We start from the raw sequence: 18,825 nt of genomic DNA on the forward strand, positions 1-18,825 counted from the left end.
TCTATCTATTCTGCCCTTGTCTCATATCTACTGTCTCTTCCTGTTCATTCTCCGTCTATTTATTCCTTCATTGATGTTCCCGTCTCTTCTACTTCCCTTCCCGTCTCTTCCCCGAACAGGTCCGTCAATCACGGAAGCGACGGATGCCACGGAGTTGACCTCGCTGTGTTCGGGCACGTCACAAGAGGGCGAGTACGTACTTGGCCGTACCCGTGTCGCGTGCGTGCCCTCCTCCCTCACCACCACCACCACCACAACCACCACCACCACCACCACCACCTCCACCACCACCCACCACCATCTTCAACAACACCACCACCACCACCTCCACCACTACCACCACCACCACCACCTGCCAGGGGTGGGGTCCGCCTCTCTATCACTTGACCGTGCTGCTTCGCGGTCAGTCCTTGTGTCTTGCTTACTTTCTTATTCAGTTTCTTACTTTCATGCTTACTTGTTCCTTGACTTTCTTATTTCCTTGCTCACTTGACCTCTTTTTCCGGGTTATTCACTTATATTTAATTATCATGTTTATTCACTGAGAAATTTCGTTACTGTCGTATTTGCTCATTTTCTTAACCCTTAGACTGCTACCAACGCTATTTCACGTTTGTCACTATCGGAAGTGAAAAATAGTAGAATAGTAGATTTTGTTCAGTTAAAATCCTTAAAATAATAACTCACTGACATATCTCCATTAAATATTATATAATAAGATGAAAAACCTTGCAATTATTCCTTGCAATTCGGTAATTAGAAGAATTTTGGCGCTTGCGTCATTATCGTTCTTGAAAATAGAAGATATAAAATAAATTTGTTTGAGATCATATTTGTATTGTTTTTTTTATTATTGCAATTGATATTAAATTGTCAATCTTAATGACACAAAATCAGATTTAAAATGAATTATTAATAAAAGGTTATTGTTTAGAGAACGTTACAATAAGTTCTTCATATCTAATGTAATCTATTATACATTTTTCCTACTTCAAATTATTTAATGAAAAAATTCAAGTATTTAGTTTTCTAATTACTTTATAATTTTCACAAGCAGAATTATGCACTTTTTAAATAATTATCCAGTTCAGGAGTTAATGGCTGTAATTTTCAGATTTTTAATTTCTCAGTGCCCTTACTGAATTACTTTCGTGCGTAATCAATTGCGCGTGATACCAACTTTTTAATTTAATTACTTTTTTTAATATAATTTTTCCTTCATGTTTCCATGCATGAACTTTCTTCCTCCTCTTTACCTCATCAATTTATTCTTGTTTTATCATAATCCAGGTTTACTTTATCATCATCTATTGAGTTTTTCTCGTTAATTAGCCATTATAATTAATAATTTTTTCTTTCTTTGTGACTTCGGTTTTCCTAATGTTTCTTCGGCTTTGCTTTTCTATCTTTTCTTTTATCTCCAGTTTCGTGCATCTTGCTTCAATTTGTTTAGTTGTGCTTCTGTGTCATCTATTTTGCTCCTGTTACTTCCATTTGGTCGTGTTTCATATTAATGATTCTCTTTCTTCTTCTTTCTTTAATTGTTTTTCTGTTTCTTCCGTCTCTTTTTATATGTATTTAAAACATCTTAATTACTTTATAAATTATTTTTTTTCTGACAATTATTTTATTGTCTCCTACATTCTTTTTCTCGCGTGATTATATTTCAATGTGTTTATTATTTTATTATTTCAAGTATATTTAAGAATTCGTTTTTATTCTTGTATATCCAGCCTGTTCTGTTACACGGATTCTTATCACAATTTGTTCTGTTTTTTTAGTTTTGTTGCTCCAGTTGTGTATTTTTTTTATTTTCTTATTGTTTATTGTTTTATACTCTTCCGCATATAGCATTTTAATGTTTTATTTTACTGTATTTACTCGTTCTGTTTTGGTTCATGTTATTTGAATTACTTGTCTATTTTGATCATTTATTTTTATATCATACTTTATCTTGACACTCTCTCTTTCTCTCTCTCTCTCTCTCTCTCTCTCTATTTTGGTGATTTTTAACTATATATTAATTTTGTTTTATTTTCCATCCCTGATTACGCTTTCATGTGTTGTTCCTCCTATTCTTATTATTCTATTATTCCTGCTTTTGTTCTTGTTTTCTTTTAATATTTTTGATTTGGTCTTAAGAGGGGTAATCAACCTCTGGAGAGTTATTAAGGAAACCACAATAACTTACTGTCGTTACTGTAGTTACTGACCAGCTAGAAACTGCACTTCGAATATAGTTTTGGATTTTAGTTAAATCTAAGTGAATATACACCGAGATGTGAAGAACACATTTCATTGTATACGCAACTGTTCTTCGTGTTCTACGCATTCTTTCTCTTCTTCATCTGTAACTCTACTTATGTGTCAATATTTGACTTACATGTGTTTCTTGAATGTATTTATATATAAATATATGTATCTCAAAACTTAATCTTCCTCTTGTTTTTGTTTTTATAATGTGTTTATTGTATTATAAATTGTTTACCTCTGGCGGAAGTCTCAGCCTACAGGGATTTTTTTTCCGCTGTTCCTCGTTGTCATTTAATTTTCTGATGTTTTATTAAAAACTACGTTTTAATTTTAATCCAAATTTCTTCTGTTCACTTTGAGACTGTTTATGTTTCTTCATTGTTATTGTTATGTGTTTAGTTCTCTTATCTTTTAAAATTATTTTTTCGGTTCTTCGTGTCAAATTTTATCATTAATTTACGTTCTCAAGTGTGTTTTTATACTGTGCTGTTTCTCTGATTAACTTTCTGTTCACACTTATCAATTCATTCAGACACGGTGGTTGTAGTAATTATTTGAAAATAAATTTGATTTTGAAATTTTCATTTGTAGTGACTATGACCTGATTCCAATCATCTGTTGTTGTTGCTAAGTTATTTTTAATTGCATGATAGTTTCCATAGCCTTAATTTAGCAAAAAAAAAAATATTATTTGTTTTTTTTTAACATGTATAAACATGTTTAGTGATATAGTGGTTTCGTTTTATTTATTTTTGTTTTGTTTAGTAGAAATACTGTTTATTTGGTATTTATTTTTCATATATATTTTTTAATGTGTATATCAGTAGTGATGTATAACACTGGGTAGATTAGTATACATACGTATGGGTTTGTATTTAAAGGTTTCCACCAAAGTATATAATACAAGCTTTCCAATACAAGTTCTACTCAATAAAATAAAAATAGTTAGAATTTTAACATTTCCAATATAGTTTACATTTCAAAATTCCCAATAGAATTTATGATATATTTCTAATACAACAAAACTTTAATATATCCCATATTCTTTCAAATTCCAATATATTTTAAATAGTTGTCATTTCAATCTCACATCCACCAATACTCAGAGTATATTATTATATATATTGACAAATTTAATTATCTCCCCTTAATAATATTTATTATATATTATTTACAGCCCAGCTCGATAAATAATTTATTGAGAATTAACAAATACAGTACTCAATTTGTTCCCATTTCTATAAGACTGCAGATATCTGTATTAAAGATTTATTAACCCCCTTTTGTAACGTTTCAGGAAATTTCAAGTTTACCTAAAAGAGTTTTAAATATCCCAATTGCTCTCTGAATATTATACATATATATATACATATATATATATTATATATATATATATATATATATATATATATATATATATATATAATATATATATATATATATATATATATATATATATATATATATGTGACAAAATAGGAAAATCCTCCTAATTTAGGAACCTTAAAATTTGAATTAAAATATAATTGTCAAACCATTCGTTTTCATGACTGAATGAGATATATTAATTAATAATTTATGTTTTATTGTAACTGGTAAACACGCAATCTTATTTTTTATTTTCAAAGTAATTATTATTCTAATAAATATATAATCTCTAGTAAAATAATTATATATATATATAAATATATATATATATACTCTCTTAATTTATTACAAAAAATCACTTTTCATTGTTTTTTTTCTATTTGCCTTTCGTCCCATTTATTCCTTCTTTACTTGTAGTTTTCTAAACAGAACTTAAAAACCTGCTTTTGAGACAAACATTTTTATTTTTGTTTTATTTTTTCTTTAACAAATTTCGTCTTTTGTCTGTTGCTCACCGAGTCGTACTTCTGTCCTGAATATTATTTCATTTACGTCTTATCTACACATGATTAAATATTTATATTGCCTAACAGCCCATACATTTAACATAGTCTTTTTTTCACTACATATTATGTCATACGTAACTGAACATATATATATGTAATGTTACGTACGATATATAAATATAATTTGCATGTGTGTGTTACTGAATATGACCAATAGGGTTTGATCAAGTGAGAAAATTACATTTGACCTGTATTTGAATTATTACATTTGTAAATGTAAAAAATATAAAATTACATTTGACCTGGACTATTTTAGTCCAGGTCAAATGGAATTAATCTATTTTTTAGTCCATGTCAAATAGAATTAGTCTATTTTTTAGTCCAGGTCCAGCTATTTTTGTCCAGGTAAAATAGACCTGAGGTCTATTTCAGGCGTGTCCATGACCTCGTCTTATGACGGTACCTAACATGGGGCGTTTGATTCCGCCTCAGGATGATTACAAGCAGAATAGTGTGCCTTTTTTTCTCCTGAGAAGATGAAAAGCAAGCTGCCTTTCGTGGTTATAGTCGTTGCTTTTTCACACTTCAACCTATGCAAAAAGAACTAGAAGAGGAATGTGCCCTAATGATGACCAGACCACACACTAGAAGGTGAAGGGATGACGACGTTTCGGTCCGTCCTGGACCATTCTCAAGTCGATTGAGAATATATTCTCAATGTGCCCTAATGCTAGTAGTGAGGGCCAGGATTGGTACAAGGAAAGTGCTGTTGATGCCTACATCAACCCTGCTCTTTCCTGCAGCATCAATTGGAAGCTATTTGACGAGGAACTCAGTAGATCGAGGCATGTCCTTAACAACGGAGTCTCTAATACCTATGTAGATGAGATCATTTAAACTGCCATTGTATCACTGATAGAAAGGTCAACATTACAGAACCTGTCCCATCTGGTATGTTCTACTAAATAATCTTATTTTCACGGAACGGAAGAAACAGCTTCACAATATATTGCAAGAATGATATGATCGTGAATTTGTCTGTGCCTCTACATATTGTTATGAACTGTCAGCCGCAATATTCTCAGTATATAGGCAAGACAGAAACCATTCGTTTCATGCGTTTAATAGCGCACAAACAACACGGTTCTTTCAACCATCACATTATTTATTTCACAGCTAACGCATCACCAGAGATATCCTGACGAACAACGCTGAAATAATCGACAGGTACAGCGATCAGAGACTAGATATAGCAAAAGTACTTCATATCAAGCACTACCATCCAAATACCAACAGCCAGCTTACACATAAGCACGTCCTTACTGTCTGCACGATCGAGACAGAATTTCCAATATACAACACACCTTCTTCCCTACCTAACCAATGAGAATGAAAAGAGCGCTCGTCAGGGTAACTATCCCATCTTTCTTCACACATACATGGAATATACACTGCTGTTTCTATTCACCTGTATTAAATTTCCTCTATTAATTTACCCAGCAGCTGCCATACCTCTTAGCGGCGTCTACTGGAGGACAGGAAGCCGGGGGCTTGTTAAAGGGCAATAATGCTTCACTTTAATAGCTATGCAACATGCCCCAGTAGAAGTGATAAAATGGACTTTTGGAAAGCTAACATTCTCCCCCTACGTTAAAATAGAACATTATAAATAGAGACAATTTTCATGCTAGAGTCATTGATCAAACCCCTTACTGAAATATTCAGTAACATCTGCCTTTACAAACGTCATGAAATTCTTGAACCTTCATTATAAATTGAACGTGATACCATCCTAACATGATGTCATAAAACAGCCAAGGCTCTCCCTATCACCATCAATATCAATCACCATCATTTCCATCACAAATCATCACCACCACTATCATTATTATCAACACAATCACCACCAATATCACCATCACAAAAATCACCACTATCACCATCACCACAATCACCACATCAGAATCAACACAATAAATACTTTCATCAGCATTAATTCATATCATTAATTCAGTATTAATTAAGCATTAATTCAGCTTAATTTCATATCAAATAGACGTCTATTAGGATTTAGGCTCAGCATACTGTAAGTAGAAGCGTCTTGTCTCACTGTAAACAAATATAAATTTTTTAGATATGTTTAATATATTATCTGATATAATAATATATTACTAGATATATTTAATGTCTTGCTAGATATATTTGATATATTTTAAGATATATTAAATGTATTTCAATTATATTTAATATATTCTTAGATATATTTAATATATTCTTAGATATATTTAATATATTCTTAGATATATTTAATATATTTCTATATATTTTATATATTTCTATATATTTTATAGAAATATATAAAATATATAGAAATATATAAAATATATAGAAATATGTTAAATATATCTAAGAATATATTAAATATATCTTTATAGATATATTCTAGATATATTTATATTTATTTTAATTTCTGGATATATTTTATATTTTAGATACGTTTGATAAATTTCTAGATGTATTTAATACATTTCTAGATACTATTATTATATTTTAGATATATTTATTATAATTTTATATATATTTATTATTATATCTCTAGACAAATTTATTATATTTCCTGATATATTTAATAGATTTCTAGGTATATTTATATATCTTGAAATCCATTAGATATATTTCTAGGTATACCCGTGTATTTATACATTTAATTAATTTATAGGAATATTTAATTGCTTCCACATAGATAAGGTTATCGAATTTTCTTTCGTGTATAATTCAATGCTGATCTTTTTTTATCTATTTTGAATGGTAAATGTATAAGTTTTTGGCTTTAGTTACAAATGTTATGGAGGATATAGATATCACTGTCGTCAAGGCATCTTTAGATTTGCACCATTCTCACCTCTGGTTGCGTTAATGGTGATTTGTTATGGTAGTGATCTTAAGGTAGTTTAGTTCTCTGTTTAATACCGTTAACTGCACCGCTACCGTTATGGGCTGTTGTAGCAACAGCTGCTGTTAGTAGCGTACCGTCACCACGCCACTGTTGCTCACTGTATCCGTCACTATAGCCACGAAAGCACCGCACGTATCATCACCATCATTACGATCACTATTAATACGCCATCCTAGCTGTGCACCTTCCAGCAATAACGACACCACCACCATCGCCGCCATAAATGGTAATATCGTCATATTGTTCTACCATAATCACCATTAATACATCACCATTACAATGCACCAACTTGCTCGTCACCACCATGTACTACCACAACCACCACCACTACCAAAATCAGGCGCTACACCCTTTAGAACATCACTACTATCACTATTCCCAACACCACGCTCGACACCATTAAAGTCCCACCACTATTTACCGCAATAACAGTGCCACCAATATCACTATCATCAAAACTACCACAATCAGTCTCACTATGCTTAACCACTCTTATCATCCTTACTGAACACTTCACCATCTTTGGTACTAAGTATCATTCCCATCACCATACACAGACGCCTTCGGTATCACTACCACCCTCTTCACTATCATTGGTACTATGCACTACCACCATCCCAACTGCTTTAACCACAAGCCCGTATTGTTATTATCATGCACTATAACTGTCACCCTCACTATCACTATCATTAATAAATCTATTGATATCACCATACACCAACTACCACTATCACCACGGCTCACCACTATCACCATACACCTCCAACCCACTAATTACCGCTATCACAATACACAACCATTATCACCATGCACTACCAACTACCACAATCACTATCATTATGCACGTTCAAATACCTCTTACCTCCATACAGCACTGTAATCATCATTTTCGACTTTCTACCACCATCACTATGCACCATCACTATCACCATGCACCTACCACAATCACCATGCACCTCCAACCACCACTATCACTATCTCTGCACATCTTGACAATGGAACCAGTTCTGAGTTGCTTAAAACATTATATTTGGTTATTAAACTAAACACCAATATACTTTTTTGCAAAGGCTTTTGAAATTATTTTGAGACATATTGTTATATAAAACTATGGTGTTTTTAACTGATTTCTTTAAATAGGCATTTATTATATTAATGATTTTGTTAATTAGATTCTAAATAGACTTTTTAATTGAATAATTAAACATTTTTTGTAATTAATTTGATGTTACCATCACAGGAATAATCACTGATAAGGACCCACAAATAATATTAGAAAACATTAAATAATTTTAAACGAGTAAAGTCGATGTTATCAAATGTTAATTTACAAGCTAAACGAAGTTTATTTTCCGCCAAGTATAAAGTAGATCATCAAGCAGCGGCTTGGACGAGCAACTATTGGTAAAGAGCAGATCATGCCTGGCGTAAATCTGCTCTATCTTGAACACAGACCCCCGAAGATAATCCTGAAATCGACAAGTTAGTCGATTCCGTTTCTTGCAACAATTCAGTTTCCAATACTAGAGAGAGATTCGTTTGAAGAACTGTGAATACTGAACCAGAACAGAGATTCTGCAGATCTTGTGTTCAGTTTCCATGATGCGTATTAGGTTCCATTAGTGTCATATTTTTCCCCTGAAGTTAGGTTTAGATGCTATACTAAAGTGAAGATCCGACAGGCCCGGGGGATCAGATTGCCTTTACGCCAGGCTAGTAACGCCCTCGACCAACTCTTTGCTCTTAGTTCTTGCCTTAGCAACCTGCATCAATGCACTTATGCCTGTTGAATGCACTCTCATGCACTTAGATGTAAGGAAATATCCGAGCAATCTAGGCTAGGTTGTGTAGCTGCGCAGCCCATCCTTAAGCTTAGCTCGTTCATGCAACAACCGTCCCAAAATATATAATACAATGAATATTATTATATATTAAGGATATTTACCGGCATGCTTTTTTATTGAGTTTTCAAATAATTTCGTTTAGAGTTCAGGGATGAATGATTTTTTGAAGGGTGCTCTGACCATTAGTGAAGCACTTTTCGAGAAAATTTCGTGAGTAATAAATTCCGAATCATTTCTATTTTTTTTTTCATATACAGATTAGATTCCATCGCACAGAACAGCTTTGGAAAAATTAATTTAATTAAGGGTGGGTTGATGAAAGGAGTCTTTTAGTCTCTAGAGTTCGACCCTGAGTCTCGAAGTATCATGAACTGTAACAAATCCACAAAGGCCGTGACGAGGGTTCGAACCTTACGTCCGAGAGCACCCCAGACGCTGCCTTAATCGACTGAGCTATCCTCCCCTTGTGGATTTGTTCATTTGATGTATCACGCTATTGTGATTTCTGTGTGTCAGGAACTGTGTTCTGGTACCTGGTGATGCAGGGACCGAACCCTCCTTAGAACCTTACTGCCACAGACTTCTCGGTTATATCTACAGTTTTATAACGGTGAACATTCATATTACAAGTTTCTTTTTAAATAGTATAATTGAATACACAAAATTATTCGCATATTCTTCGTTGAAACAATTTGTTTGTGATTCGATAATATTTCCATTACAAATGGGTTCAAATCTTTTTCATATCGGACATCCCAATTTTGTTGTTGACCCGAATTAAAGAACCTAACTTTACCACTGACCTTAAATATTAAAATTAACTTAATTCTGTTTAGAAATATTCCTATCTACTATATGTTTACCGTTTCCAGAAACAGAACCGCTTATAACAAACTTTTTCGGGCCCCCGTGAGAGCCATTTAAAGTATATTACTCTGGATCTCCCCATGGAAAATTTGACTTTCGTTAAATCAATATATATTTTGCGGCGATTTAGCATTTTCAATCTGACAGATTATAATTGGTTTGTTTGTTTATGGTGGCAGACATATGAGGAGGGGAGGGAGTATATATATTATATATATATATATATTATATATATATATATATATATATATATATATATATATATATATATATATATATATATATATATTCTCCTCCCATTCCCTCATTTCTGCGACCATAAACAAACACAACAATTATAATCTGTCAGATTGAAAACGTTAAATTTCATTTAACTCTACCTCACACCTTTCTTTTGACCCCTTCTAACCTCTCTTGACCCCTCGTAATACCAGATAAAAATTCTAATTCATATAAAAACAAGTTTAGATCTTCAGATTAACTACTGTGACCAATGACCCCTTTTCCCATGACCTCAGTCGAGGGGTGACCTTCGCGTCCCCTCTTCAAACCCCTCGTGACGTGAGCAAGAGTGTGTCCTTTCGCCTGGAGGGGGGAGGAGTGGGGGGATGCCCCACCACGGTGGAGGCTATTCCCCTTCTCCACATGAACGCCCCCCCGGTCTCCCAGATGGGGGGCCCCACTCCCATGGCAACCGTCAACCAGCCTCCCCCACAACCCACGGCTCCTGCTCCCATGACTGTCAACCCCTACCAGGTGCGTTACGGTGTGTGCCGTGTGGGTGTGCGTGTGTGTGGGGGGGGGGGAGTGTGTGTGGGTGTGTGGGTGTATATGTGTGTGTGTGTGTGTGTGTGCGTGTGTGTGTGTGTGTGTATATGTGTGTGTGTGTGTGTGTGTGTGTGTTTAATGTTTATTATGATAAAACAACCACTTGGCAGAAGAGGTCAACATTTGTTCCAGATTTAGCTACTCAGAACGAAATGTCCATATAGCACGGGCTATAGTGAGACCGTAAATCTTAGTGTAAACATAACCTCTGTATCTCACCTGACTCTACAGGAGCCGCTACTAGAGCGCGAAGGCGCGGCGTACGGCGGGTACGGCGGGGTGTACGTGCATGACTACGGCGGTGCCATGATGCAGAAGGAGCAGAACATCCTCCAGCAGCGTCGTACCAGCAGAAGCAGCCTCCAGGGCCTCAGGCGCTACAGCAGAGAAGAGGTGGACCTCGGCCCGCCTTTAGAAAACGCCCCTCCGCCTCCAAATATACAGGAATACGGGGCGCCGCCCTTAGGGGATAAACCCCTAGATATGCCCCTAGGGGACACAACGTGTCCCTACAGGAGAACCAGTCTGCGACAGAGCAGCGGTGTCAAGTACAGCCAAGTGCCTCGTAACCTCTACACGCCTCTCAATAACGAGGACAAGTTGCCTTTCCTGGTAGCGGCCAAGAAACCAGCAGATATCAAGATCATCAATAACAAGTCTAACTACCAGGCGCTTAGCGAGAAAAATAACAACGCCTTGGCCAGTCTCGCGGCCGGATATAACATATCAGCAGACGGCCCTGTTGGGTACAGAGTCGTGCAGCAGCAGCAGCAACAGCAGCAGCAGCAGCAGCAGCTCCTGCGGCACCCGCAGGAGCTGCAGCGACTGCAGCAGGAGCAATTGCAGCAACCCACGACGCGTATGGCAGCGCTCAGACGCGGCAGCGAGCCTCCGCGACCTCCTGGGCGGGGTTCGATGCACATCAGGAATCGGTCGTGCGACGACCTGGCGTGTTCCTGCTGCGACGTGCCTCTCCCGCACGACCTCCTGGCCGACCACGCAGCCCACAGCGCCTCCGACGCCGCCACCGACAGTGACGTCGACCCGCGCGAAATGGGCTCGCGCTCGCGCTGGGAACTGGGCGACGAACGCGATGGAACCAGGACCATTTCCAGAGCGCATCTGCGCCGCGATAGCTTCGGCGAGGTGGTGTCGCGTCGGTCGCCCAGCCAGGATAGCCTGGAGCAAGTGCGCATGCGCTCTCCGACCATCATGCTGGATGACCCGACGCCCACGCCGCCGCCCATGGCCACCCATGATATCATGGGGAGGCGATCTCCCAGTCAGGATAGCTTTGGCTACGGCGTCTCCCGGAGGTCAGAGAGTCAAGACAGTCTCAACCGACAGGTGAGAGATCATTCATACACATTCACCTGCATACAGGTACACACATTATGCATACGAGTACACATATATACACCTTGGTTCACGTACGCATGCACATCTTGTATTCACGTATATTATTTCACCTGTACACATGTACACGTTCACCTGCATACAAGAACACACATACACCTGCATACATACACACATGCATACAAATCTATACAACTATACATGCATGTTTATGTAAAATGTTAAATGTTGCTTAAGATTCCACTTTGGGTTGAGTTAATTTGACTGTATTTAAGACAATATTTACCTAAATCTATGTTTTCTGTATAAAAATAAAATTAAAACAAATTTCATAATTCTCACATTAAAATATATAAATATATTGAACTATTTCTGTAAATGATTAAATTAATATTTATCTTTAAATAATAATTACATTCAGCTGTATATTCACTGAGAGGTTTCTTGAATTTTTAGCATAGTTCAAGACTAAGATTGATTTACTGATTGGTGAGTAAGCAAGTGTTGAGGAATTAATAATTATAGGTATTAATCATGATCTTCCCGCACGACTCTTAAACGTCACTCTCATAAAGAACACATTTTTAACTTTTTTCCCTTGTAAAGCAAAATCCTACACACACACACACACACACGCACAGGGGCCTGGCGGTTGAGAGGATAGCTCTTGGGGGTCATAGTTTTAATGACCCGGGTTAGATTCCCGGTAGAGGCGGAAGCAAATGGTCAGAATTTTGTTTACCCTGATGTTCCTGTTCACCTAGGAGTAAATAAGTACCTGGGAGTTAGACAGCTGCTGCGGGATGCTTTCTGTGAATGTGTGTGTGTGTGTTAGATAAAAATATATATAGTAGATATAATATAGGAAAAATATATTGGTTAGAAAGGCGGGTCCAAGAGCTAATAGCTCGATTCTACGGACATAAATAGTAAATATACTCACAGAAAATAATTAATAAGTGTCTTGCAATTAAATTTGTTAAGTGATTTTATGTAATAACGAAGTTAAAATGTTTCTCGTGTTCGGTCTTTCTCTCTCTCTCTCTCTCTCTCTCTCTCTAACACTCTCTCCCACTCTCTTTGTCTGCTCTCTGTCCCGTCTCTTTCGCGCTCTGTGTAATCCCACTCTCTTTTCCATCTTCCCTCTCGTAGACACAAGTAAATGTAAGTAAAAATAAAAAAATAAGGAAATTCATTCAACAAATCTCTGAAATCCTGTTAGTAAGAAAACAAACCGTATTTCTATAAGTATCCACATTGGAAAATGAACATTAAACTAATCCGAGCGCTTTCGTGATACAAATCATTTTCAAGGAATAATTAGGTAATGGGGGAGAAGGGGTCATATATTCCTTGAAAATGTGTTGAATCACGAAAGCGCTCGGATTATTTTAATTTTCCTATGTGGATACTTATGCATAACTTAATCACGTGATCCAGTCCCCTGGGCTCTAGAAGACTCGAACCATTGACCCCCACACGTGTAATGCCGAAGTTCTATCGACCGACCTATTGTGTAGTCTCAATAGGGAAAGATTTTTGTAATCATGTATTTGTAATTATGCTTGCTTAAATATACATGTGTATGTTTATATATCATAATATGCTGTTTTTCATACACACGTGGTGGCCGTTTCATGTTAAAATTGTACTGAAAATTATAAATAATTTCCTTTTGCAAAATTCTGAAAAAAATCATGTTCCAATATAGTGAAATATGGTGGGACAAATCCCTAGATTATTACACTTTTTTATATATTTTTTGCATTAACTCCAAAAGCCTTTGTTCATTATTTTTTTTATTATTATAAAAATCAATTTACTCTAAAATTGCCATATTGATTTAGTTAATGTACTTTTTAAATTTATACAATGTTTCATATTTAAATTTGAATTGCCAAAATGTTAAATGTTTGTTAAAATCTTCTATATTTTTATTATATCGTTTTGCAAGTGTCAGTTAGATATATTGTCTTCCTGAATACATTTAACAAATTAGTTCAGCGAGGATGGCCAAGATTCAGAAGGATTTTCCATGAGGAACAATTTATAATATAGAGCCTCTAACCTCCTAACCTAACTTAACCTAAGCAAACCTAACCTAAGCTAGCCTAACACTACCTAACATTAGCATTAAACAGACTTCGAAAACATTCCAGATATCTTCTTCCATTCCCCTTCTCTGATTCCAAAGTTATTCACAATTCCTCTACCCCATTTCCCCTACCCAGCATCTGAAATAATTCACGATATCTCCTCTCATACCATCCCCCCTCCTGCCAAGGAATCCGAAATTATTCACGATAGCTACCTGTATACGCTTTACCTGCCACCCCGCCTATCTCGACAGGTATCGTCGAGGGATCGTGTGGCGAGTCAAGAGAGCTTGGGTACCATGAGCAGCCGGGGATCGGTTTCCGGCAGCATCTACAGCGTCACCTCTGCCAGGAGCGACGCGCCAGTCTCTCGATGTTCTAGCAAGGAGACGGTGAGTGCTTTTTGGTACGAGTTTACTGCCTGAAGGTTCTATGATATTTGGGGCTGATCTTGTCGGAGGTATCGTCTTGATATTTGAGACTGACCTGGTCGATGGTCTGAGTTATCGTCTTGATGGTTGGGACTGATCTGGTCGAAGGTATAGTTTTGATATTTGGGACTGACCTGGTCGATGGTCTAAGTTATCGTCTTGATGTTTGGGACTGATCTGGTCTGAGATATCGTTTTGATATTTGGGACTGACCTGGTCGATGGTCTAAGTTATCGTCTTGATGTTTGGGACTGATCTGGTCGAAGGTATAGTCTTGATATTTGGGACTGATCTTGTCGATGGTCTAAGTTATCGTCTTGATGTTTGGGACTGATCTGGTCGAAGGTATAGTCTTGATATTTGGGACTGACCTGGTCGATGGTCTAAGTTATCGTCTTGATGTTTGGGACTGATCTGGTCGAAATTATAGTCTTGATATGGGGCGTACCTGGTCGAAATTACCGTCTAGATTTCTGAACATCTAAACGGGCCATAATTACCACAAACTACGTTCCTGGTTCATCAATCTCCTGGACAGAGCTTCCAGATCTCAATTTAAGTAGTTTACCTGGCTTAATCGTTTGGGCCTCGGCGGTAATGTTGTCCACAGTAAAGGAAAAAAAAATATTTTTATTTTGTATTCATTCTTTTGGCTAAGCCTTTCGTTGTTACTTTTATTCCCAGTATTGTTCATTCTTTCCTGAAAAAAATAACAATTATTGTTCTGGTTTTGTCAATACTGATTTTTGCACACAATACAAAATTTAAAATTTTTGAATTTTGCATTCATTAGTGTCTAATATATTTTGCCGTAAATAGTGGCATTTATTTGTCTAATTTAATTCATTAAATAATATGTTTTATTATTTTTCACCTGTAATGGATAGTATTTTGTTTATTATTGCCCCCTTCATTATGCCCCTCTCCTGCATTATGCCCCTCTCTACTGTTTATTGCACCCCCATAATGGAAATTATTCACTGTTATGAGTGAAATAATTATATCATTAGGGCCAGAGTTTCCGTGGTAGTTGAAATACATAATTATATTTCTAACAGTGAATATTGTTGCGTGAAATGATTCATATTATTTTAATTAATGTTTTTAATTATTGTGCTTCGTCTCGTTGTTTACGCTATTTATAGATGTTTACGCAATTTTGAAAGAGAGAGAGAGAGAGAGAGAGAGAGAGAGAGAGAGAGAGAGAGAGAGAGAGAGAGAGAGAGAGAGAGAGAGAGAGAGAGAGAGAGAGAGAGAAAGATGACACACTAACCCCTAATCTAGTGTTAATGTATAAACCTAAGAAAGCTTCGACGAATAAGCTTTGCCTCTCCAATTAGTTGGTTCAGTGTCTTGGAAGCTCATACACCGAAGTAGCAGTTCCTTGTCTTCCTCTTCAGTTCCCTCGTTCACTTTCCTGCCACAGTTAAGGGGACACTTATATCCATGTTTATGTCTCCATTACATCTTGCAAAGTAGCATCAACACCTACTCGTAGGTCTTCTCCTGTCTCCTGTTGTTAGTTGACGTGACATCTACTCTGTTCCTAAAATTTCCCTCTCTTTTATAGCAATCCAAGTTGGCCTCGAAGATATTTGTCAGTGTTATTACATATGCGGGATTAATTTGATGCTGCATTCTACATCGCTGGTCTCGCGTTTGTAATGTAGATTCTGAATCATTTGTTTTTAATCTTATATTCAAGATGTTTGCCCACCCTGATGACATGGACTTTCTAGTGTTTAATTCTTGGGTTAAACTTGATTCGAAGCCCAGATGTCTAGCTTCTGAAACCAAGGTTGTTTTGAAGTCACGTCCAATATATTGGACGGATCTTGATATTTCCTGTCGCATATTCTCATTCGTATGACTTAAGATTTACGTTGTCTGTTATTAAAGTCTGTTCAGGTCAAGTTCCTTCTCCAAGCCCTGTAGCAGTTTGCAAGCTACCTTTGTTTATATATTTTCGTCACCAGATTCGTGTCATCGGCAGTGAGATATACGAGTCTATTTAATTGGGTAAATATATAAATATACTTCCGTGGGTAGAAATATGAATCTACTTCCTCGGGTAGGTCGTTGGCACTGATTGGTAATAGTATGAGTGCTTGCCTTTGTTCCTGTCCGTCTATTTCTATTTTTCTGTTTCTTTCTATTTTCCTGTTTCTTCCAATTTTGTTGCCTCTTTCTGTTTTTCTGTTTCTTTCTTTTTGTTTTGCCATTATCTCGCTACTTTTTTTACCAATCTTTATCTGTATCTGTTTCTGTATGAGTCCTCTCTCTCTCTTAGGGGGGTAGAAATAGCCTAAGCTACTCTGTCCCTTTGAGATGTATTTATTGCTTATCTCAATAAACATACTCTCTCTCTCTCTCTCTCTCTCTCTCTCTCTCTCTCTCTCTCTCTCTCTCTCTCTCTCTCTCTCTCTCTCTCTCTCTATCTCTCTCTCTCTCTCTCTCTCTCTCTCTCTCTCTCCCCTTCACGCCATCTCTCTCATTCGTTCTAACTTTCTTTCACCCCTTCGATTTTCATTCTTTTAGCTTTTCCGATATCGTTATTAAAATACATTAGTATTTGCTCCGAAATAAGCTTTTTTCCACTTTATTTGCTCTTACTATGATGAGTAATCGTTAGTATTTTGATATGGTAATATGTTCGTTGCCCTAGACAATTCGGCATACACTCAAAAGATGGCGTTAGCAGTCTCCTTAATGCTTAATGTCGACAGGAGAGACTTACCTTCTCTGTTGTATTTGAGTTATGCAGGAAAATCAGGTCGTCTGGCTGAATTTTTCACAACTTGCCCTGTCATTAATGAAAAATTCTAGTGAGTCGTAGTTTGGCTTTGAACCTGTCAACAACGACGGAAAATTCCGAATTTTCCACGTAAAAAAATTATTGTTTGAGGTAGGTGGAGCTGGAAAAGTGGAGGATAGCGGGAGATAGGAAGGGGATGGAGGAGTGATGGTGGGCGGGAATAGAAAGTGGAGTAGTGACAAATGGAGAGAGAGAAAGAGGAATAGGACTATAGAGAATGACGAAGAAGAGATGGAAGGAAGGTGATATATGTACGAGGGGGAGGGAAGGTAATATATAAAGGAAGCGAGGCTAAAGGAAGCAAAATAAGAGTAGATAGGATAGACGAGAAAAGATGAAGTGGAGTCTAGGTGAGTAATGAAGTGTGTAATAATACTAATACCCATACCAAGCTCCTTAGGGCACACATACACACAAATACACACAGGCACACAGCTCACACAAAACAATCTGTTGCAGAGACGTCTCCTGACCTAATATCTATGCATAATTCAACAAGCTCTTGCTGCACAAGTCAGGACTCAAAATACCGTGAAATGTAACAAGATGTTTTGTATGTAACACAGTCACGTCTAGGAGGGTGTGGGGATTCTTGACTTGTTTTGTGCTTCACAATGGACCGTGTGTGTGTGTGTGTGTGTGTGTGTGTGTGTGTGTGTGTGTGTGTGTGTGTGTGTGTGTGTGTGTGTGTGAGTGTGTGTGTGTGTGTGTCCAGCTCTTGATCTCTTATGTTTCTCTCAAATCTGATGTGATAGGTGGGATTTTGTTGTCCACACACAGACACACACACACACACACACACACACACACACACACACACACACACACACACACACACACACACACACACACACATACGCACCTCATCTAAACTTTCCTAAGTGGACTTGCACCCAAAACAATTAATATTTACCTCGTGCATAAACTATTAAGGGGACACAAGAACAACGCTCCAATTAAAGCCCCCACCAAAAAACTAACAAAAAAGTACACATAGCTGTTTTCACAGCTTTTATGCGCCAGGATAATCTGATAATTGAATTCGCATCAGCTATTGACCCGGCAGACGAATTATCACGCTACATTATCTATTAATCTCCATCCTTGCTTAAAGGGGAGGGACAATCTAGCTCCATTCCCAGTAACTTTATGGCTGAATGTAACACGTTCCAAAGCGCATTACTTTTTTGGGGTTATACAAAAGGCCTTGTTTACGTTCGGTAGCTTAATTACGCAGGTGTCACAATGTTAAAAAACTATATTTAACTGACTTTTTACTACTTTATTGCCCCTTTTTTTGTTATTATAGCTTTCTGCAAAATTTTCTTTAATGGTATTGCATTAGGAATTGATGGTGATTGAAGGAAGAACCTACGATAGGATGAGTCTTAGTTGCGAGCGAGAGGAATACAATGCATAATGAGAACCGTGGGATGTAGTGGGGCATAAAGGAGAATGAGAACAAGGGCCTGGAGGAATGAGGAAGATGGAAAGAGTTGATAATA

The 18,825-nt window shown here is 36.8% G+C and overlaps 2 protein-coding genes across 5 annotated transcripts in view; one reads left to right on the forward strand and one right to left on the reverse strand.

The window, feature by feature from the left end:
* Positions 1-15,225, forward strand: part of LOC123759100 (gamma-aminobutyric acid type B receptor subunit 2) — a 331,390-nt gene extending 316,165 nt beyond the window's left edge. The window contains 4 exon segments of the mRNA XM_069324947.1: positions 120-402; positions 10,313-10,550; positions 10,854-11,969; positions 14,329-15,225. Coding sequence (XP_069181048.1) covers positions 120-402; positions 10,313-10,550; positions 10,854-11,969; positions 14,329-14,499 — 1,808 coding nt within the window. The 3' untranslated portion in view covers positions 14,500-15,225.
* Positions 1-18,825, reverse strand: part of LOC138364892 (uncharacterized) — a 425,505-nt gene that overhangs the window by 255,683 nt on the left and 150,997 nt on the right. The window lies entirely within an intron of this gene.

Source organism: Procambarus clarkii, chromosome 15, assembly GCF_040958095.1.
Source record: "Procambarus clarkii isolate CNS0578487 chromosome 15, FALCON_Pclarkii_2.0, whole genome shotgun sequence".
Lineage (NCBI taxonomy): Eukaryota > Metazoa > Arthropoda > Malacostraca > Decapoda > Cambaridae > Procambarus > Procambarus clarkii.